This window comes from Hylobates moloch, unplaced genomic scaffold (genome assembly GCF_009828535.3).
Source record: "Hylobates moloch isolate HMO894 unplaced genomic scaffold, HMol_V3 SCAFFOLD_18, whole genome shotgun sequence".
Lineage (NCBI taxonomy): Eukaryota > Metazoa > Chordata > Mammalia > Primates > Hylobatidae > Hylobates > Hylobates moloch.
The window spans coordinates 75,684,694-75,704,196 of record NW_026652293.1 but is presented as its reverse complement, the minus strand read 5'-3'; the positions used below and the strand labels follow the sequence as shown (position 1 = coordinate 75,704,196).

Here is a 19,503-nt window from a genome sequence, read left to right as displayed (position 1 = left end):
AGGCTGAGGTGGGAGAATCACCTGAGCCTGGGAGGTCGAGGCTTCAGAATGAGATGTGGTCCATGCCACTGCACTCCATCTTGGGTGACAGAGCGAGACCCTGTCTCAGAAAGAACCCCAAAAACAAAACCCCCTCAAAACCCAAAATCATTCAAATTCTTTTTGAAAAAGACCACGTGATTCTTAATGAATGACTAACTGGATGAAAATTTCTTTTTTTCCATGGGATTCTTTTTGAAAAATACTATGTGATTCTTACTGAATGACTAACTGGATGAAAATTTCTTTTTTTCCATGGACACATTCTTTCTCATCGATTCTTGCATTAGAGAAAATGTGTCTGTGACTGTCTTCATCTGAAGATACAGAGTCTGATAATTTTGCTTATGCTATCAGCTTTATCATCATTATCATAGTCTAGAATCCCACTGTCTCTTGTATTTATCTTATAATTATGAAATATCTTCCTGTCTGTTTTGCCTTTATGAATGTTAAATCAGAAATTCTGAATTTTCAACTGTGCTCTTTAATAGGTGAAAAAAGAAACCCCAAAATGTATAAAGATTGTATCTCCAGATGTCTTTTATATCTTCTTGGAAAGATGATGAATATTTTGGCCACTGCAGTAAGATAACTAAAGAATGATGAAATAGTGATTTATTTCACTATTGCATCATGCTTCTAGGTCTGTGCTTTTCACTACAGTAGCCACTAACCATGTGTGCCTGTTGAGCCCTTGAAATGTGGAGTAGTCTAAATTTTAAAGACATAGTACCAAAAAAAGAAAAAAAAAAAGAATGTGAAATATCTTGTTAGTTTTTATATTGGTACTTTACTGAAATGGTACTATTTTGGATATATTAGGTGAAATGTGTACTATATTATTAAAACTAATCCCACCTCTATCTTGTTTCCTTTTTTATTTGCCCACTAGAAAATATAACTTGGCCAGGCATGGTGGCTCACACCTATAATCCCAGCATTTTGGGAGGCCAAAGCGGGCATATCATTTGAGCCCAGGAGTTTGACATCAGCCTGGGCAACATAGGGAGACCTTGTCTCTACAAAAAAAACACACAAAAATTAGCTGGGCATGGTGGCATGCACCTGTAGTCCCAGCTACTCAGGAGGCTGAGGTAGGAAAATCACCTGAGCCCGGGAAATCAAGGCTGCAGTGCACCATGAGCGCACCACCGCAACCCTGAAAGAAAGAGAGAGAGAGAGAGAAAAGAAAGAAAATATAATAGTAAATGTGGCTTACGATATTTTTTGTTGGTTATTGCTTCTGTTATTCTTTTGTCTTATTATTTGGGTCACTTTTAGCGTTGTTTGGAATAATTGATGAGTAAAGATTAAATAGTTGCTAGGATGATAAAATAGTGGAATTTCAACATATCCGTAAAATAAGATCACCGAAACCTTATAATGTAGCTCAGATTCCTAAAGGGATCCAAAGGACCCATATGGCAATTGCAAAATAAATTGAGTTTTATTCTATTTTCTTAAAGTAAATTTTCTTCTTCTTCTTTATAATAATTCCAAAAATAAAAGTAATGAAATGTCAATGCTTACACATAGACAGAATTTCTCAAAAAGCTAAAATTGGGTCGAGCAAACCCTGATGGTATATAAACAGTTAAATATTTTACCCTTTGCGGTTTGCCAGCTTTAGATTAGGAGCTTTTCTTGGCACCGTTTTTAGGAACTATTCTAAGTGCCTAAATTCATCTTGGCAGCACTGGGTTCTTTGTGTGTTACCAGTAAGAGAGATAAAAGGCTTAGTATAAAATCATTTATCAGCCTACAGGCTGCATGGCACATCTTATGATACTCAGGCTGTATTAGCCACCATATGATATGTGCTTTTAACTCTCAGATTTGAGAATTTGCTTATCTGAAATGTAAGAATTAATACCTCATATGTAACATAATATCTTTTTTTGTTTCCTTGTAGACTTTTGTGAATGATGTAAGGATTCCGGAACAGACTTATATCACCTTGAAACTTGAAGATAAGCTGAGATTTGGATATGATATCCTTAAATGGTTTTATGTACTTATTAAATTTATTCAAATATGTTTACCCTGGTGTAAATTAACATTTTTGAAACACAATTCACAATATAGATATGCCAGAATTTCTATTTATTGGGTACCTTCCTATACTAAAATACATATATATTTTTAGTTATTATGCCTGTTCCTAAAAATAATCCTGGAAAAGTTGGTGGACTCAGCTTTTTTTTCCTCTCTCTCTTTATATAGTTTCAGCAGCAGTCTCACTGAAGTGCTATTGCATATATAATTTGAGCATCAAAGAATGTAACTGGGGAGAGGACAGGGGAATGTTTTAGTCCAGCCTAGGGATTGCTTTCAGGTGGAACATGATGCATGAATCAGCCTCCTGGGATGAATGTAAGAGTTTAAGCCTACTTTTCCTTCCATCCCTCCCGTTACTGTTTCATGCATCACAGCTATATTGCGTATTAAATTCAAACTTTTCAATATCCTGTGTCTTCTAAGACCTACGCTCTCTGATTAATCCACATTATGCATTTAGTGTGTATTTAAAATTCTTATATTTAAAATTAGGAATCTAATAATTGAACAAGGACATGACTGTATTAAACTGCATAGAGTAGCGTGAAGAATCTCTAGTGAAGGGAAGGAGCATGACTGCGAAGAAGAGAGACATCTCCGTTCATAGTAGGCAAGAAGCTTTGTAAAAAGGACTTATGTACATTTAATTAAAATACAGCTATTCCACATTATGCTGAAGGTTCTTTTTTTTTGAGCTTTGGTTTTTTTTAATTACTACGTTTATCAGGACTTTGGTAATAAAGAATGTATTAAGCATAGCAATTTGGATGGACTTTTGTCACTGTAGCAGAAAAAGCGTAGTCTCAGCTAAATAGGGTAGATGCCCAAAGTAAATGTATTAACACTATAAAATTGTTCCTTGAAATTTATGAAAAATAGGACAGGTGCTGTGGCTCACATCTGTAATCCCAGCACTTCAGGAGGCTGAGGCAGGCGGGTCATGAGGTCAGGAGTTCGAGAGCAGCCTGACCAACATGTTGAAACCCCATCTCTACAAAAAAATTTTAAAAATAGCCGGTCATGGTGGCACGCACCTGTAATCCCAGCTACTCCCTACTCCTGAGGCTGAGGCAGGAGAATTGCTTGAACCCAGGAGGCAGAGGTTGCAGTGAGCCAAGATCGCACTACTGCACTGTAGCCTGGGCAACAGAGAGAACGACTCTATCTCAAAAAAAAAAAAAAAAAAAAAAAATTAATGAAAAATATTACAATTTTTAAAATTTTAAATCTAAAATTAAAGTTTTGTAGCATACTTTATAATGTTCACACTTGTAGAGCCAAAGGAATATACAAAAAGCCAAACTATTAAATAGTAATACTTGTATATATTTTAACTCTTTAAGAAAATGCTTCACGCGAAATAATTAAGAATTAGCATTAAAGCCTTAATGAATGGGTGTCATTTTCTACCAGCTTAAGTTTCATCAAGAACAAATACAAGTGTATTTTGAATTTAGATACCTCCTTTAATCCATTTGGCATCAACTTTCAAATCATGAGAAAATACTAGGAAATTCAAGTTTTAGTAAAACTCTGTCAAGTTAACTTTGAATTTTATATCAAGAAGAAACTATTGAGGAAAAAACCTCATGCTTTTACAGATAGTATACTATTTTCTTAACAGCAAACAGACATTTTTCACTTACGTACCAGCTCATAATATGTCTGTCTAAAATTGTTAGGACAGATGTTTTGTCCCAAAGACTTTCTCAGAGTTGTACACTTAGTGTTGAGCCATAACTACTGTCTGGATGCCCAGAGGAGGCTCATATATTTTATTATTTTAAAATAGCATCTGTTGGCCAGGCACAGTGGCTCATGCCTGTAATCCCAGCACTTGGGGAGGCTGAGGCAGGCGGATCATGAGGTCAGGAGATCGAGACCATCCTGGCTAACACGGTGAAACCCCGTCTCTAATAAAAATACAAAAAATTAGCCGGACACGGTGGCGGGCGCCTGTAGTCCCAGCAACTCAGGAGGCTGGGGCAGGAGATGGTGTGAACCCGGGAGGCAGAGCTTGCAGTGAGCCGAGATCACGCCACTGCACTCCAGCCTGGGCGACAGAGTGAGACTCTGTCTCAAAAAAAAAGCATCTGTTATAGTGGCAGAAATTGTATTATATATGTAATTTTAAAAGCAGATTTTATATATTTACTTGTTTCTGTATTTAGCTATACTAGATTGAAGACATTTTTTGTACTTTATTCTAATTAAAATTAATCTTAATAGGCAGTCTATAAACTGCTATACTTTGGAGTGGAAAACTATTTTAATTAAAATGCTACAACAGGCCAGGCGCAGTGGCTCACACCTGTAATCCCAGCACTTTGGGAGGCCGAAGTGGGCAAATCACTTGAAGTCAGGAGTTCCAAGACCAACCTGGCCAACATGGCGAAATCCCATCTCTACCAAAAAATACAAAAATTAGCCGGGCATGGTGGCAGGCGTCTGTAATCCCAGCTACTCAGGAGGCTGAGGCAGGGAGAATTGGTTGAACCTGGGAGGCGGAGGTTACAGTGAACCAAGATCGTGCCACTGCACTCCAGCCTGGGTGACAGAGCAAGACTCCGTCTCAAATAAATAAATAAAGTAAAATGCTTCATCAATAGAAGGAGCAATTTAACATGGGTTGAGACTAGAATTAGGCAACATAAATCTTTTTTCTAACTGGAGAAATAAGTGATTTGGAAAAGCACATACTCAGTGAAATATACAAGCTTTTAAAATGACTGTAAACTCATGAGGAGTACTAAAATGCTGCAGTAATCAAGAAGAACTTCAAAAAGTAATAAATCTTCAGGCAGCCACAAATGAGGCTGATAAGGAAACCTAAGTTTATTCATTTCCTAGTTATTTATTAAATGTCTCCTATGTGCCAGGCATAGTTCCAGTGGTTTGGGGAATATAACTGTGAATAAAATAGATCATAATCACTGTCCTGTAACCTACACTTTAATGGGGTTGAAGGGACTGACAGCACACACTAGAAGTGAGGGTATTAGAAGATGGTAAGTTCTATGGAAAAAAGTGTGCAAGTGGGAGGCAGAGAGCTAGTATTGGTAAGTGGGAAGTTAGAGTTTTAAAAAGAATATTCACGAAGACCTCAATGAGAAGCCAGCACTGGGGCAAAAATGTGGAGAAAGTAAAAAAGTTAGCTGTATGGATATGTGGAGATACTGTCTTGCAGACAGATGAGGGTATAGTACAAAGGACTTGAAGCAGAGACATGTTTGACATGTTGGAGGAATAGCATTTAAAAGCCAATGTGGTGGAGCCAGCAAAGAACATGAGTATATTAGGGGTCAGAATATATCAGTTCTCGTAGGACATTATAAGGATTTTGACTTTTATTCTGAGTGAAATGGGTAGTCTTTGGAGGTGTTTTTTTTTTTTTTTTTTAATCAGAGGAGTGATAAATGACATACATCTAAAAAGATCCTCTGGCTACTCTTGTTCAAAGAAAACTAAGGGTGGAGTGGGCAGGGTTATAAAAAGAGAGACCAGTTAGGAGGCTATTGCAGTAGTTCAGGTGAACAATAAAGGAGGTTTGGACCAGGGTGATATATCTGGAGGTAGAAATGAAAGGATTCTGTGTATATTTTGAAGATGTAGCCAATAAAATTTTCTGATTAGTTTGGATATAGAGTAAGAGAGTCAAGGATGAACCAGAATTTAGGCCTAAGCAATATGAAAAAGGAAGGCGTCATTTTAATAACTGATAGAGAATTCTGTAGGTAGAGCAGGTTTTGTGGAGAAAATGGGAAGAATCATGTCAAAATACTAGCTTTAGGCTTAACCAAGTTTTCACATTTTTCTATTTGATTTCTGTTATCTTTATTCTAAACGTTTTTCTAGGTAGGAGCTGAGGACATTCAGTGGAGACCTTTCTTTTCTAATACTGGTGTTTATAGCTATAAAATTTCCCCCATTACTACTTTAATATTTCTAATTTCCCTTTTTATTTTCTTCTTTGAGTCATAGATTATAAGTTTGTTTAGTTTCCAAATATTTGGGGAGTTTTCCAGATATCTTTCTGTTACTGATTTCTAATTCCATTTTGCTGAGAGAACATACTTTATATGTCTCAAATCCTTTCGAATTTATTGAGACTTGTTCTGTGGCCCAGAATATGTTCTATCTTGGTAAATGTTCCATATGTACCTAAAAAGGATATGCGTTCTGCTATTTGGGGGTTGGAATGTTCTATAAATGTTAGTTAGGCCAGGTTGGCTTGGTGGGTGTTCAGTTCTGCTGTATTTTACTGATTTATTGTCTTCTTACTCTTTCAATTATTAAGAAAGGGGTATTGAAATCTCAGGCTATAATTACGGGTTCCCCCTCTCCTCCTTGCAGAACTTTTTGCTTTGTCATTTGCAGCTCTTTCATTAGTCGTATAGACAACCTGGATTATTATGCTATCTTGATGAATTATCCGCCTCTATCATTATGCAATGACCTGCTTTATCCATAATAATATTCTTTGCTCTGAAATCTAGTTTGTCTTAATATTATAGTTGTTCCAGCTTTCTTTTGTCTATTTATATTTTTAATTTTTACCTTGTTTGTCTTTACATATAAAGTAGGTAGCATATAGTTATCTGGTATGATAATTTTTGCTTTTATTTGGTGATGTAGGCCATTCACATTTAATGTGATAATTGATGTAGTTAGGTTTAAATCTATCACCTTGAAATTTGTTTCATGTTTTCTTTTTCTCTGTTTCTGATTTCATTTGAGTTATTTGAATAGTTTTTATTATTTCATTTTATCTCTTTTGTTGGCTTATTTGCAGTAATTTTTTGTTGTTGTTTTAGTGGTACCTTTAGGACTTATAATTCGTCTTTAATTTCAAGTTTTATCTTCGAGTAACATTATACCACTTTACATATTGTACAAGAACATTACAACACTATACTTTCTTTTATCTTGACCTTTGTGCTATGCTGTCATATATTTTATTTTTATGTGTGTCACAAACCCCATACTACATTGTTATTAGTAAAAAGCCAATTGTCATTTAAAGAGGTTTAAATAATTTTTAAAATCTTAAAATACATATTTTAAAATACATGTTTTTATACCTGTTGTACTTATGTCTAAAACCCATGAAGCTTCCATTTCTGGTGCTCTTCATCCCTTTGTATAGATCCATATTTTCACATAATGTCAGTTTGTTTCTACATGACGGACTTCCTTCAACATTTCTTGTACTGTGGCTTTGCTGGTGATGAATTCTGTCAGCTTTTATGTGTCTAGAAAAGTATTTCATCTTAGTTATTGAAAGATAATATTGGCCGGGCACGGTGGCCCACGCCTATAATCCCAGCACTTTGGGAGGCTGAGGCGAGCGGATCACGAGGTTGGAAGTTTGAGATCAGCCTGGCAAACATGGGGAAACCCCGTCTCTACTAAAAATACAAAAATTAGTTGGGCGTGATGGCACACACCTGTAATCCCAGCTACTCGGGATGCTGAGGCAGGAGAATCTCTTGAACCCAGAAGGCAGAGGTTGCAGTGAGTCAAGATTGTGCCACTGCACTCCAGCCTGGGCAAAAGAGTGAGACTCCATCTCAAAAAAGAAAAAAAAAAAGTTACTATTGCTGGGTATAGAATTCGAAATTGGCTTTTTCTTATTTTTAGCACTTTAAAGATGTTGCTCCACTGTATTCTCACATTATTTTCCTTTGTCCCTGGCTTTGAACTGTTTGATTATGATGTGTCTTGGTGTAGCTTTCTTCTTCTTTCTTTTTTCTTCCTTCTTTCTTCTTCTTTCTTTTTTCTTCCTTCTTTCTTCTTCTTTCTTTTTGTTTGTTGTTTTTTTGTTACTCCCTTGCGGTTTGTTGACCTTCTAAAATCCTGTGGTTTTATAGTTTCAATCCAATTTAGAAAAAATTTCCACCATTATGTATTTTAAAATTTGTTCATCTCTTCTGGGTTGATTTCCATTTATTAATTTTTACACTCATAGTAATTTTTTATTAGATGGCAGGCATTGTGAATTTTACTTTGCAAGTGTTATATGCATATTTTAGTATTTATACAAGTATTTTTGAGCATTCTTCTGGAATACAAGTTACTTGGAAACAGTTTTATCACTCTGAGTCTTTCCTTTAAGATTTGTTAGGCTTCTAAGAGTATTCTGGGCTAATTTATTCTCAGCTACTGAGGCAAGACTTTTCTGTATATTCTACTATGGGGGGTCAGTAAACTCATTGACCAAATCTGGTCCTCAGGCTGTTTTGTTGAAACATCGCTATGCCCATCTATTAACATATTTCTGTGGCCACTTTTGCTCTACCACTGCAGAGCTGAGTAGCTGAAGCAGAGATCACGTGGCCTGAAAAACCTGAAAGATTTACTACTATCTGGCCCTTTACAGAAAAAGTTTGCTGACTTGTGCTCTACCCAGTGACTCATGAATCATGCATGAGGTTTTACAGTCTAGCTGTTGGGAGTAGGTACTATTCCTGGCCCTATGTGGGCACTGGGTACTATTACCTTTAATATTTTCCAGAGACTGAAAATCTCTGGAATTCTCTTTCTGTGCAGGCTTCTCTTCAGTACTCAGTCCTGTGAATTCCAGTCATGTTGATTTGCTTGGACTCTTGACTTCATTCCCATCACAACTCAGGAAGTCTGCCAGGCTCTGTCTGGATTATTCTTCCTCCCAGTGTGACCTAGAAACTTGCACAGGGCAGTAAGTTGGGGCAGTGATTGGACTCTTGCCTTGTTGCCCTTCTCTCAGAGATCATTGTCTTTTGTTGCCTGATGCCAATTGTCTTGTAAAACATTGTATCATGTGTTTTACCCATCTTTTAGTTGTCGAATGTAGGAGAATAGATCCAATTCTTTTTACTCCATCTTATCCAGAAGATTGAGAAGTTGATTTGGGGCATGTTGAATGTAAAGTTGAATCCAGGGGTGAAGTAGAAGTTAAAGATATGAATGTGGGGATTTTTATTATATAAATAATATTTTAAAACCATAAGACTGAATGAGATCATTAAGGGAATGAATATAGATTGATAAGAGGTTCAAGGACGACACCTGGTACATTCCAATATTAAGAGATGGGTGAGATTAGGAACCAGTAAAAGAGACTAAGGAGAAACCACTAATGTGCTAGGAGGAAAAGCAGAGTATAGTATGGTTTCCACATTTCGTGGGAAATTATTTACACATTACTTAAATATCTTGAATCACAAGATCCACCCCCCAATCATTTTAATCATATAAGTCATCATAAGTAAGAACCCAGTACCTTCTATTTTAAAATTGTGATGTATTTATTTTCCCAAAGAAGTTGTATATTCCTGCATAATGGCCCACAAAATGATTGGGTTAGTCATATTAGAAACCAGGTTAAAGAAAACTCCAACACATCATGTCATAGCATCTAAAACTATAATTAACCTGTACTTCCAGCACTATATGTACCACTGTTTGGTGGGCTGTCCAGATAACGGCTGCCGAAATGATCAAGGGGAAGTTAAACGTAAGCAAAAATTAAGAACTTTCATTCAGAGAAGTTAAGATTTTTCCTTATCTATGTGGTTGATATCCATAACAAAACGTGAACATATTAATATTTTTCAAATTTCAAAAATAGAGGACATTTCTCAAAGCTTAAAAGAACTAAATTTTAAAAATTAATGGAAATGAGCTTTTTTGGATGAAAGAAGGAAGTGATAGAGAAGTTTAAATCAGTTGTTTGAAAACTATGTTTTTAAAGAACAGGATCTTCTACAAGTTGGAAAGATAGTCATCTCCTAAAATAAAATGATACATTTTTCTGAAAGTATAGGCAAAATTAAGCAAATAGATAAAATTTTCCCCTTAGAAAGTTTCCTGCTGTTAACTTTCTTTTAAACCCTTATTGTCTTCTAGGACCTACCTTACTTATACTCTGTGGACTCTAATTTATCATAATTGTATGTTTTATTATCAATTATTGTCAAATGAGGGAAAATTTCTATATTTTTAATGAAAAGGAAACATTTTTGGGTAACCTTAAGAATTTCTAGGGATAGCCTTATTATATATTTTTTAAAATCACATGTATGAAATATATTAATTTTGAAAAATATGTTTTTCTGATCTTTCCTTGTATAAAATAATTTTATTCAAGTATTCTTATTTATCTGACATGATTTTTGAAAGATATGTTTACAGTGATATCTGACACTTCATATTTTAGGTCATACTCCTTGGAATAACTAATGCTGTTTAAAATTTTGCTCTGTTTTTTATTTTGTCATTAAAATAAAAGTGGGAGGAACCGTATTTGAGAACACATTACTAGTATTCAGGGGAGTTTCCACAGTCCTACTTTTAGATAAACATTTCTTGAATAAATTGACTTAGGTCAGTACGGGGGGATGGCTTAGAATAGCAATCATAGTTTTATATAAAGAAGTGGAGAAATAACCTGTCAAATTATGATTTTTTAATACATAAGCAAGAATTCAAACTTTTTATAACTAACTGATACCATACGTTATTCTACCTCAGTTTGTCATTTTTCTTGATTAGCAAGTTAAAAATAGCTACATAGGCCTGCACCACTAAGAAGATGGTAGCCTTGGAGGGAAAAGCTGGGGCTAGAGCAGTCTCCAGATCTCACAGTTACATCAGAGTTCCCAGATGGATTAATGACCCAAACAAGAGGCTTCTTGAGGTCTTCTTCGTTTCCACACACAGAAACCTTTTTGGAAGGTAAAATGTTTGAACCTTAGAAGGATGGCTCCTCTCAAGCTCTCCATGACCTGAAGAGTGTCTAGGTTTAAAGAGGATACCCCAGACGAGCCCTGGGAAGTTGCCTTTAGGCACTCCCAGGAGGTAAGCTTGAAGCACCCGAAAACCCTCACCGCAGGCTGAAATCACTTGTGTTTTCCATGGAAAAAATGGTAATGACTGTCCATTTTTAATACCTTTTTTCATAGAAAAAGTAGGAATGCTATGAATTTTCTCTAGCTGTTTATGAGTTTTTTACGGATAAAACAAAGTTACTAGACATTATTATATTTAAAGCAAAGTTTTTACCATAACATTGCTTCAGGGAATGCACATCTGTAACCACATCAGATAAAGAGCAATTTTCAGAAAAGAATGAAAAATTTCAATAATATCTGCAGTAGTCGTGCCAGTGTTTTTCTATATTATATATACGTGTTTATATAAAATTCATATTATATAAATATGTGAATGTATGTATACTTATCAAATTCTAGGTTTTTTATTATAATAGCTTAATCACATTTTTTGCCTTTTTAAAGAAATTTAAATAGCTTTAGGGGTACAAGTGATTTTTTGGATACATGGATGAATTGTGCAGTGGTGAAGTCTGGGATTTTAGTGCACCCACCACCTGAGTAGTATACACTGTACCTCAGCAGGTAGTTTTTCATCCCTCACCCCGCCTTCCGGCTTCCCCACTTCTGATTATCCAATGTCCATTATACCACTCTATATGCCTTTGTATGCCCATAGCTTAGGTCCCACTTGGAAGTGAGGACATGTGGTATTTGGGTTTTTGATTCCTGAGTTACTTTACTTAGAATAATAGCCTTCAGTTCCATACAAGTAGCTGCAAAAGACAGTATTTCATTCTTTTTTATGGCTGAGTAGTATTCCATGGTGTATATATACCACATTTTCTTAATCCACTTATCAGTTGATGGGCATTTAGATTGATTCCATATGTTTGCAATTTAGACATTATCTTTTATTAAATATACTTAGTTATGAGACGTGTATTTCCATATGTACCAGCAAATATATGCCAGTGTATGAATGTGACAAAAAGGAAAATTTTAATATTCCAAAGCTATAGGAAAAAGCAATGTAGATTAATAGGAGAGCCCTGGCCTGGGATTCAGTTGACTGGACTCTTGTTTTGGTTTCTGTCCGTCCACTACCCAAGTTCCTTATTTATGAAACAGGAAGGATTAATGGAATTGAACAGAATATTTCCCAAAACTCTTTATATTTACTCTGAATTTTTATGATTTTAACAAGTCGAAACCTAGAATGAATACTCACAAGTTTCCTACTTCCCTTACGCTTGGGAAGTAATCTTTTTCCCCCAAGTAGTCATGATGGTTACCGCTTTCCACCCTTGAAGTCATGAGTGCTCTGAACTGGTAAGGAATAGAATTTAGTACATGGTTATAAAAGTCCTTTCATTGCAGAGTTAAGTAATGGTGGGAAATGTGACCTCTACTCTTTAGTGAATAGATCTTTTTAATATACAGAGGCATTGTTCTTTTTGGCTTAATAATGAAGGCATTCATTATGTCTAGCACTTGGTTCTAATCTAATCTTGGTATAGAATCCATTGTTTGATAATGTAATATGACCTTGATTGCAATTCATGGGGAACAGTCATGGTTGTGGTTGCTGTAAGGACCCTAATTATAGCATTTCTTTTGCACTTGCAAAATGAACTTCATTTTTATCAATGCTTATGAAGTTTGAGTAATCAAGTTCTTTTAGGAATTGCTGTTGGTTAATCATTGATGAGATATTTCCTTACATTTTTGTGATTAGCTATCAATATAATTTGATGCATGTACTTTTTCTTCTTTGTAGTTATCTCATATTATTGTTAGTGAAAATTGAAAATGTCTCCATGCTCTGATTAATTACCCAGTTGTTTGCTTCTTGAGGGCCACCATTACTTAAAATTAGAAAACTTGCTGGATCTTAGGATTTTTAGTATCTTAAAATGAAAATGTTTACATTGGTGACCATATTTTAATATTTAACTATTCAGGGGAAATATAATAATTCTGCTGTAATTACCTGTTGAAATAGAACAATTTCTAAATTACATTTGATGACTATTTTTAGCTCAATTACCAGAAATTTGAGGTTATATTCTTCCTTAGCCCCGTTTACATACAAATCTTTTCACTGTAGTACAAGGAGAAATGAGGGTCCCTGAAGAAGCTCTTAAGGTAATAGTTTTTACTTAACTTCTTTTGCAAATCTACTATTCACTATGGTTGATTTTACTTCTTGATGTTTCACTTCCATTTTTAAATGTTTTATAGCATGAGAAGTTTACCATTCAGCTTCAATTGTCCCAAAAATCTTCAGAATCAGAATTATCCAAATCTGCAAGTGCCAAAAGCATAGATTCAAAGGTAGCAGACGCTGCTACTGAAGTGCAGCACAAAGCTACTGAAGCACTGAAATCCGAGGAAAAAGCCATGGGTAAGCTGGCCTCTCTCGAAAGACCATCTTTATACTTGATCTTGAAGACACTGCATGCTTTGTTCTCAGAAAGTTGGCCATGTCCATATAAAAATAATTTATAATAGTGATAATTTCAGAGTGTGTTTTAATGCTACCAGTGCTTTCATTAGGAAACATTATAAAACACATAATTATATACAGCAGTTGTATATAGGTGTGCTTAATATGTTTAAATGTTTAAGGGAAGTAAATATAGTCATCCTTCAGTATCCATGGGAGACTGGTTTCAGGACTCCCATGAATACCAGAATTCACGATGCTCAAGTTCCTTATGTAAAATGGCATCGTATTTGCACATAACTTGTGCACATCCTCCTGTATACTTTAAATCATCTCTAGATCACTTATAATACCTAATACAATGCATACACCTCACTTCATTTGTGTAATAGTACTTGGCATAAGGCAATTTTAAGTCTTGCATTTTGGAACGTAGTGGAATTTTTTTCCCCCAAAACATTTTTCATCTGCAGCTAATTGAACCCATGGATGCAGAACCTACAGATTCAAAGGGTTAACTGTGTAGTTTGCCTTATAATATTTTTATTATTTCATGTTTGTCTGCATTTTCTTCTGCAGCATAACAACAAAAATGAATTAAAAGGAAAATTTTTTAAATCAAATGTGGCTATATCACCATATAATAATTTACAATTTTAGGAACGTTATAAAATGCCTTACATAAATAATCCCATTCAAACAGAAACAAGTTTTTAAATGAATAGGCATTACTACATTTGCTCAAACAAAAATATGTTTGTTCTGTTAAGAACTAGTTTTTGTGCCCTTGGGCTTGAAAAAAATTGGAAAATAGCTACTCATGCGAAAATTTACTTTAGCTTTGTCTTTTACATTTAGCCTTAATGAGCCATTTCTGATCAGACTGGTTTTGTTCTTCCCTAGTTGATTATTGTCTAGTTTCAACAGACTTGTTCTTCTGAGGTCACTTTCTGTCTAAATTCAAGTAAAATGCCATTTGTTACAAGCGGTTCAGTTATATACCAAACAACTCATAACACTTTAACAAAAAGCTATTGAGATATGTAGCACGTTGTGTTACTTAGATACCACCCAGTGGAAATCTTATTTATTTAGTCATGTCCAACATTGTATAAGATCTTCCACAAATACCAAGTTATTCAGTATAGAGTGCATTTTGGCTATCAAGACTATACTTTGCTTTTTAATTTAATTAATCAAGCAGGCAGTTATAGCATTCTGCGAAAGCATATTCTTTTCTGTTTCATCTGCTCTAGACAGATTTTTCCCACCTCTTTCCAGATATTTCTGCTATGCCCCGTGGTACTCCATTATATGGGCAGCCATCGTGGTGGGGGGATGATGAGGTGGATGAAAAAAGAGCTTTCAAGACAAATGGCAAACCTGAAGAAAAAAATCATGAAGCTGGAACATCAGGTAAAAAAATCTCAATCACTGTGACATTAAATGGATATTTTGGGAAGCATCTGTAATCTAAGCAAACAGCTGTCTACCATGAAAAGAGATGATCTAGTATTCTATACTTTGATTTTTTAAAATTGATGAATGTTTTAATGGCCTTGTTATTTTAATGTAAATTTAAAATTATGTGTGATTATAAGTAAAGTATTAATTTTAATATCTTTATAAAGCACTTCTATTTAAAATATTTTTTACAGTTTAAAGGAGATGTTAAGATTTGGAAAGTAGATTAATGATATAACTAGGCATTTTAAGTATATAAAAATAATTATTAAAATATATCAATTAGACCAAAATAGTAGGCACTAATTTTGTGTTTTTATTAGATCCCCAGAATATAATCATATTTTAAAAATAAATTCGTTAATTTATTCTTTGAGATGAGATCACACAGTGTTGCCCAGGCTAGTCTTGAACTCCTGGACTCAAGCCATCTTCCCACTTCAGCCTCCCAAGGAGCTGAGATTATGGCACACACCATCTCATGTCCGGCTTATCATATTTTTAAATGAACAATTCCCACTTTGTTCAGAAATGTGATATGAAATTACAAATTCTTCAAAACCTTAGCGTGCTCATTGTAATGAGAAATGGCAGCAACAAGATTAGTTGAGTTTGGCAGCCAGAATGAAAAAAATAGTTCTGGGTCAGATTCTCAGATTAATAGTCAAGGAACATATTTTTGATATTTCTGATATTGTTAATGGAGTGGTTCAGTCCATAAACCAGAAAATCAAGACTTCCAGGAAATAAATGGAGGTGTCAATTGCCACATAAGGACCTTAAAAAGACATGAGAACAGAAAGATGAAGCAGCCGGTTTTTGAGATAACAGCGTACAAGGATCCAGAACTGGAGGAATGAAGTACAGGCACCTGGGCTCAGTATGGAAGACTAAGTCTGGCTCTGAAACAAGGATAAATTCCATGAGAACTCTTCTCACTTTTCCACTTTTCACCCTAATTCTACAAGATAAATAGGACATTTTTCTTAGCTGGAGAATAAGAACATTGGTTCTTTAGGTATGCTGTAATGGATACAAGTCTAGGAAAGCGAGCATTATCAACTTGATCTTACAGTGCCCAAGGCTGAACTTGTCAACTTTGCAAATAAATTCCCATCCCAGCTTTATTGTTTCTGTCACCAGCAGTTTTCTTCATGCCCATGCGCAGAAACAGTATTACTTAGCACGCTTTCAGATGTAAATAACAAATGCTGCCTGAGACTAAACAGGAAATAAATTTACTGGCTCACATAACTGAACCCCATGAGAGTTGTTTACTTCAGCATCTCAACAATGTCGTCATCAGCTAGCTAGCTTCTCTCTGGCTCTCAGTCTTGCTCTTCATAGTGGTTGCAGACTGAGAAGTTTACCCTCACTCTCATAGGCTGCCTGCCAGTAGCAGGAAGGGGTACATGCTACTTTGATCACATCCAACAGGAAAGCGAAAACATTACTTCCGGAAGACCTTCCAGAATTTGGAAGAACTTTGCCAAAAGTTCTCAACATCTCTCATCTCATTGGCCTCTCACAGGTTCAGGAGAGGGTCACCTGCTTATTTCTGAACCAATTCCTGGCAAGGCAGGTTAGATTATCCTTAAACCAGTCTTGCTCACCTTGAAGCTGTGTGTGGTGTTAGTTTTCCCCTAAGCCACATGATCTATGTCAGGGGAGAGTGGATACCAGAGATTTTTGGAGTCCTTTGAGGAGGAAAGAACAGGGAAAGCATATTGAAAGAAAACCAAGGATGTCTGCTTTATATGTAAATTTTGTGTGTTCCTTCCCTTCACTTTGTTTGTCTAATCCTTAGGTCTGTTGCTGCCCCCCCGTCCTGAGTCGTGATTGGGCTACCAACCTCCTGGTTTCAACCCTCCTGCAGTTTATTTTGTATAACACATTTAAATTGATCTTTATTTTCTTTGTTCAAGAAACTATAATGACTGTCTTTTGCCTGCCAAATAGATTTTAAACTAAGTTGTTTATGTCAAAGTTTTCTAATTTTGTCCCAATTTCCATGGTCAGCCTTATGTCCCATTACCAGTTGTTGAGTGCTCTCTCCCAATGCATCCCCCATAAATTATGCTAATTCCTGCCTGCTTTTTTCCCACAGACATAAATACACACATACATTAAATGATAAAGAGATACATTCTAAATGATGTCTGTATATTTATCGCCAATACGTTACAGTTTCATTCACTATGTTGTGTGTGTGCCTCCTCTCTGCAACTAAACTATACATGTCTTATTCAAGTACCACATTATATATACTATCATTGTGCCCTAGAGCCACCTAGTACTGAGATGGGGAAAGATTTACCAATTAGGTGATGAAGAAAACATAGCTGAGTATAATTATCACCAAACTCTGAAAATCAGTGTGATAGTAATTTTTATCTTGCCATTAAAATTTTAGCCCTCCCCTGTCACATACAAAACAGCTTTTGAAATCTGAAGCACGTAACTTCTAACACACAATGAAATGTCTATGTAATTTCTGTACCGAAGGCACAACCATGATTTACAGTACTAGCTAACACTATTAGTTATTTAGTAACACTAAAATACTGTTTACTTTATCCAGACATTCTTCAAAGTGCTTTGTATGCATTTATTTAATCATCACAGCAATACCTAAAGGTGTAGTTACTGTGATTTTGTAGATAAAGAAACTGAGGCATACTGAAACTAATTTACTTGTCAAAGTCACCCAACTACAAATAATGGAGCTGGGATTTGAACTTAGATTGCCTGACTCCAGAGTCCATGCTCTTAACCTTAAGAAGTTTTAATATTTCAGCCATCATTACTCTTGTAAACACAATCACTCTAAAAGGATATACTTCATAGGGTACAAAGATTTAAACAAACACTCCAAAATCAAATAGCCATAAAAAATTGAACCCTCCTAGCTCAGCATAATAAAATAAATTTCAAATGTGAAGCATCCAGCAATACTTTCATCTATATGAATGTAACTGAATTCTCAGCTTGTGTGCTCTTTCTGCTAGATGACCAAGAGCTGTCTCATAATCTTGGGATTCTTTTTGAGTAATAATTCAGTGATTTATGTCTTGTGTCAAATTCCTCAAAGTGCCCTGTCAGATACAGCTGATTACTAATAGCCTTAAGAGACTCTCACTTGCTTTCTTATGTTAGTATGAGGATGTTTCAGATTTATCATTTGCAGCTTTTTAAAATATAGGATGAGGAAAATAGTTTACTGTCTTGAAATAATTTATGAAGCCAGCAGAAATTGTAGAATCAGATCTGAAATGTGTATCAGGTGTTCTTTAATTTGGTCATTTTGAAATTAAGGTATTTTTAAAAATTTAAACTTTTCTTAAGTTTCAAATTGTGGAATATACATGATTAGTTTAATAATTTATCCTGTAAGCATACTCTTAGTGAAACCAAAAAGTGATTTGCTTCTTAGTTATTAATTTTTAGAGTTACATTCCAGAAAGTATAAGAGTGTTTGCTACCTAGTAATTTTTAACATCCCTCTCTGTGTGTTCATATATATCCAGAAACTCCTGAAGACTTGCCATATAGCTTAAAAAGCCCTGGTTTAAGCAAATATTTACTTTAGAGCAATTTAGTTCTCCAGAAATTGTGTGACTATTTTTAATCGTATTAAGACAGAAAATTTGTCCTCAATTTATTTACAGCTATGCTTTTCTACCTCCTAACTTGGTCTCAATAATTAATTTAGGTTATAATTAAAGGCCTTTAACTGTTGCACACATTTTGAAATGGCATGTGCAACTGGGAATCATAGATTTTTGGCTCTCTTATGTTGATTTTTAATCCAGCGAAACTAAATTTGGAAATTTTCAAGTTGTAGCTCCTTTTAAGCAAAAGGAGCTTCCCAGTCTTCTTAATTTGACATACTTGAACAGACTAGGTTGGATGGATGTCTTAAAGCAGAATGAGCTGTTATAATTATAGTCCTTGTCATCTCAAATAAGTTTAATATTTCATTGAATTTAGTACAGAAGAATGAAAAGAACATTTATTCTGGATGAAGCATAAGTATCCCTTGTAACATATTGTGTTAAGGTAACATAGTCATAAAATACCTTAAGAACATAAGCAGAGTATCACCAATCGCTTTTCTGATTTAGATATATGGAATTAATTATAGCATAATCAATCATTAAATAATTTTTTAAATCTAGTAATTGAGATTAATAATATAATACTAGTCTAAACAAGTATTTACTATATTATTTAGTTTAATTTGGTATAACAAAATGAGTTTTGAAGATAGATGAATGTTAAATTTCTAAATTCCAGAATATGTTCTGTTAGTGTTCTGAGGGAGGAAAGGTGTTTTATTTTTCTATGTTGATCAGAAGACCCCTTATAGTTTTTCTATTAGGTACTTCTCAAGTGTAGTTGGACCACACTTCATCTGTTTTTATCATCTTTAGGGAAATGAATCCTGCCACATAATGAATTTTCCAGATGATTGAACTTTACTTTTACAGTTGATAGTTTTTTTTTAAAGTTTAACCATTTCCTAAGTTTCTGTTAAATTCATTACCCGTATTACCACCTTCTTAAGCAGAGAAGGTTCAGTATAATTTAAAACTTTTTCTTATGACTCAGAATCATCATTAATCATCAATATCAGTAGTACTATTATTCATATATATCAATAGCAATAGAATATTGATA

At 34.9% G+C, this 19,503-nt stretch overlaps 1 protein-coding gene across 12 annotated transcripts in view; it reads left to right on the top strand.

Moving 5' to 3' along the window:
- The window catches only part of CEP170 (centrosomal protein 170), a 131,533-nt gene that overhangs the window by 41,562 nt on the left and 70,468 nt on the right, over window positions 1-19,503 (top strand). For all 12 annotated transcript variants that reach the window (XM_058430697.1, XM_058430696.1, XM_058430695.1 and 9 more), the window contains exons 4-7: window positions 1,955-2,036; window positions 13,003-13,058; window positions 13,155-13,317; window positions 14,641-14,775. In XM_058430697.1, coding sequence (XP_058286680.1) covers window positions 1,955-2,036; window positions 13,003-13,058; window positions 13,155-13,317; window positions 14,641-14,775 — 436 coding nt within the window. The remainder of the gene's footprint in view (window positions 1-1,954; window positions 2,037-13,002; window positions 13,059-13,154; window positions 13,318-14,640; window positions 14,776-19,503) is intronic.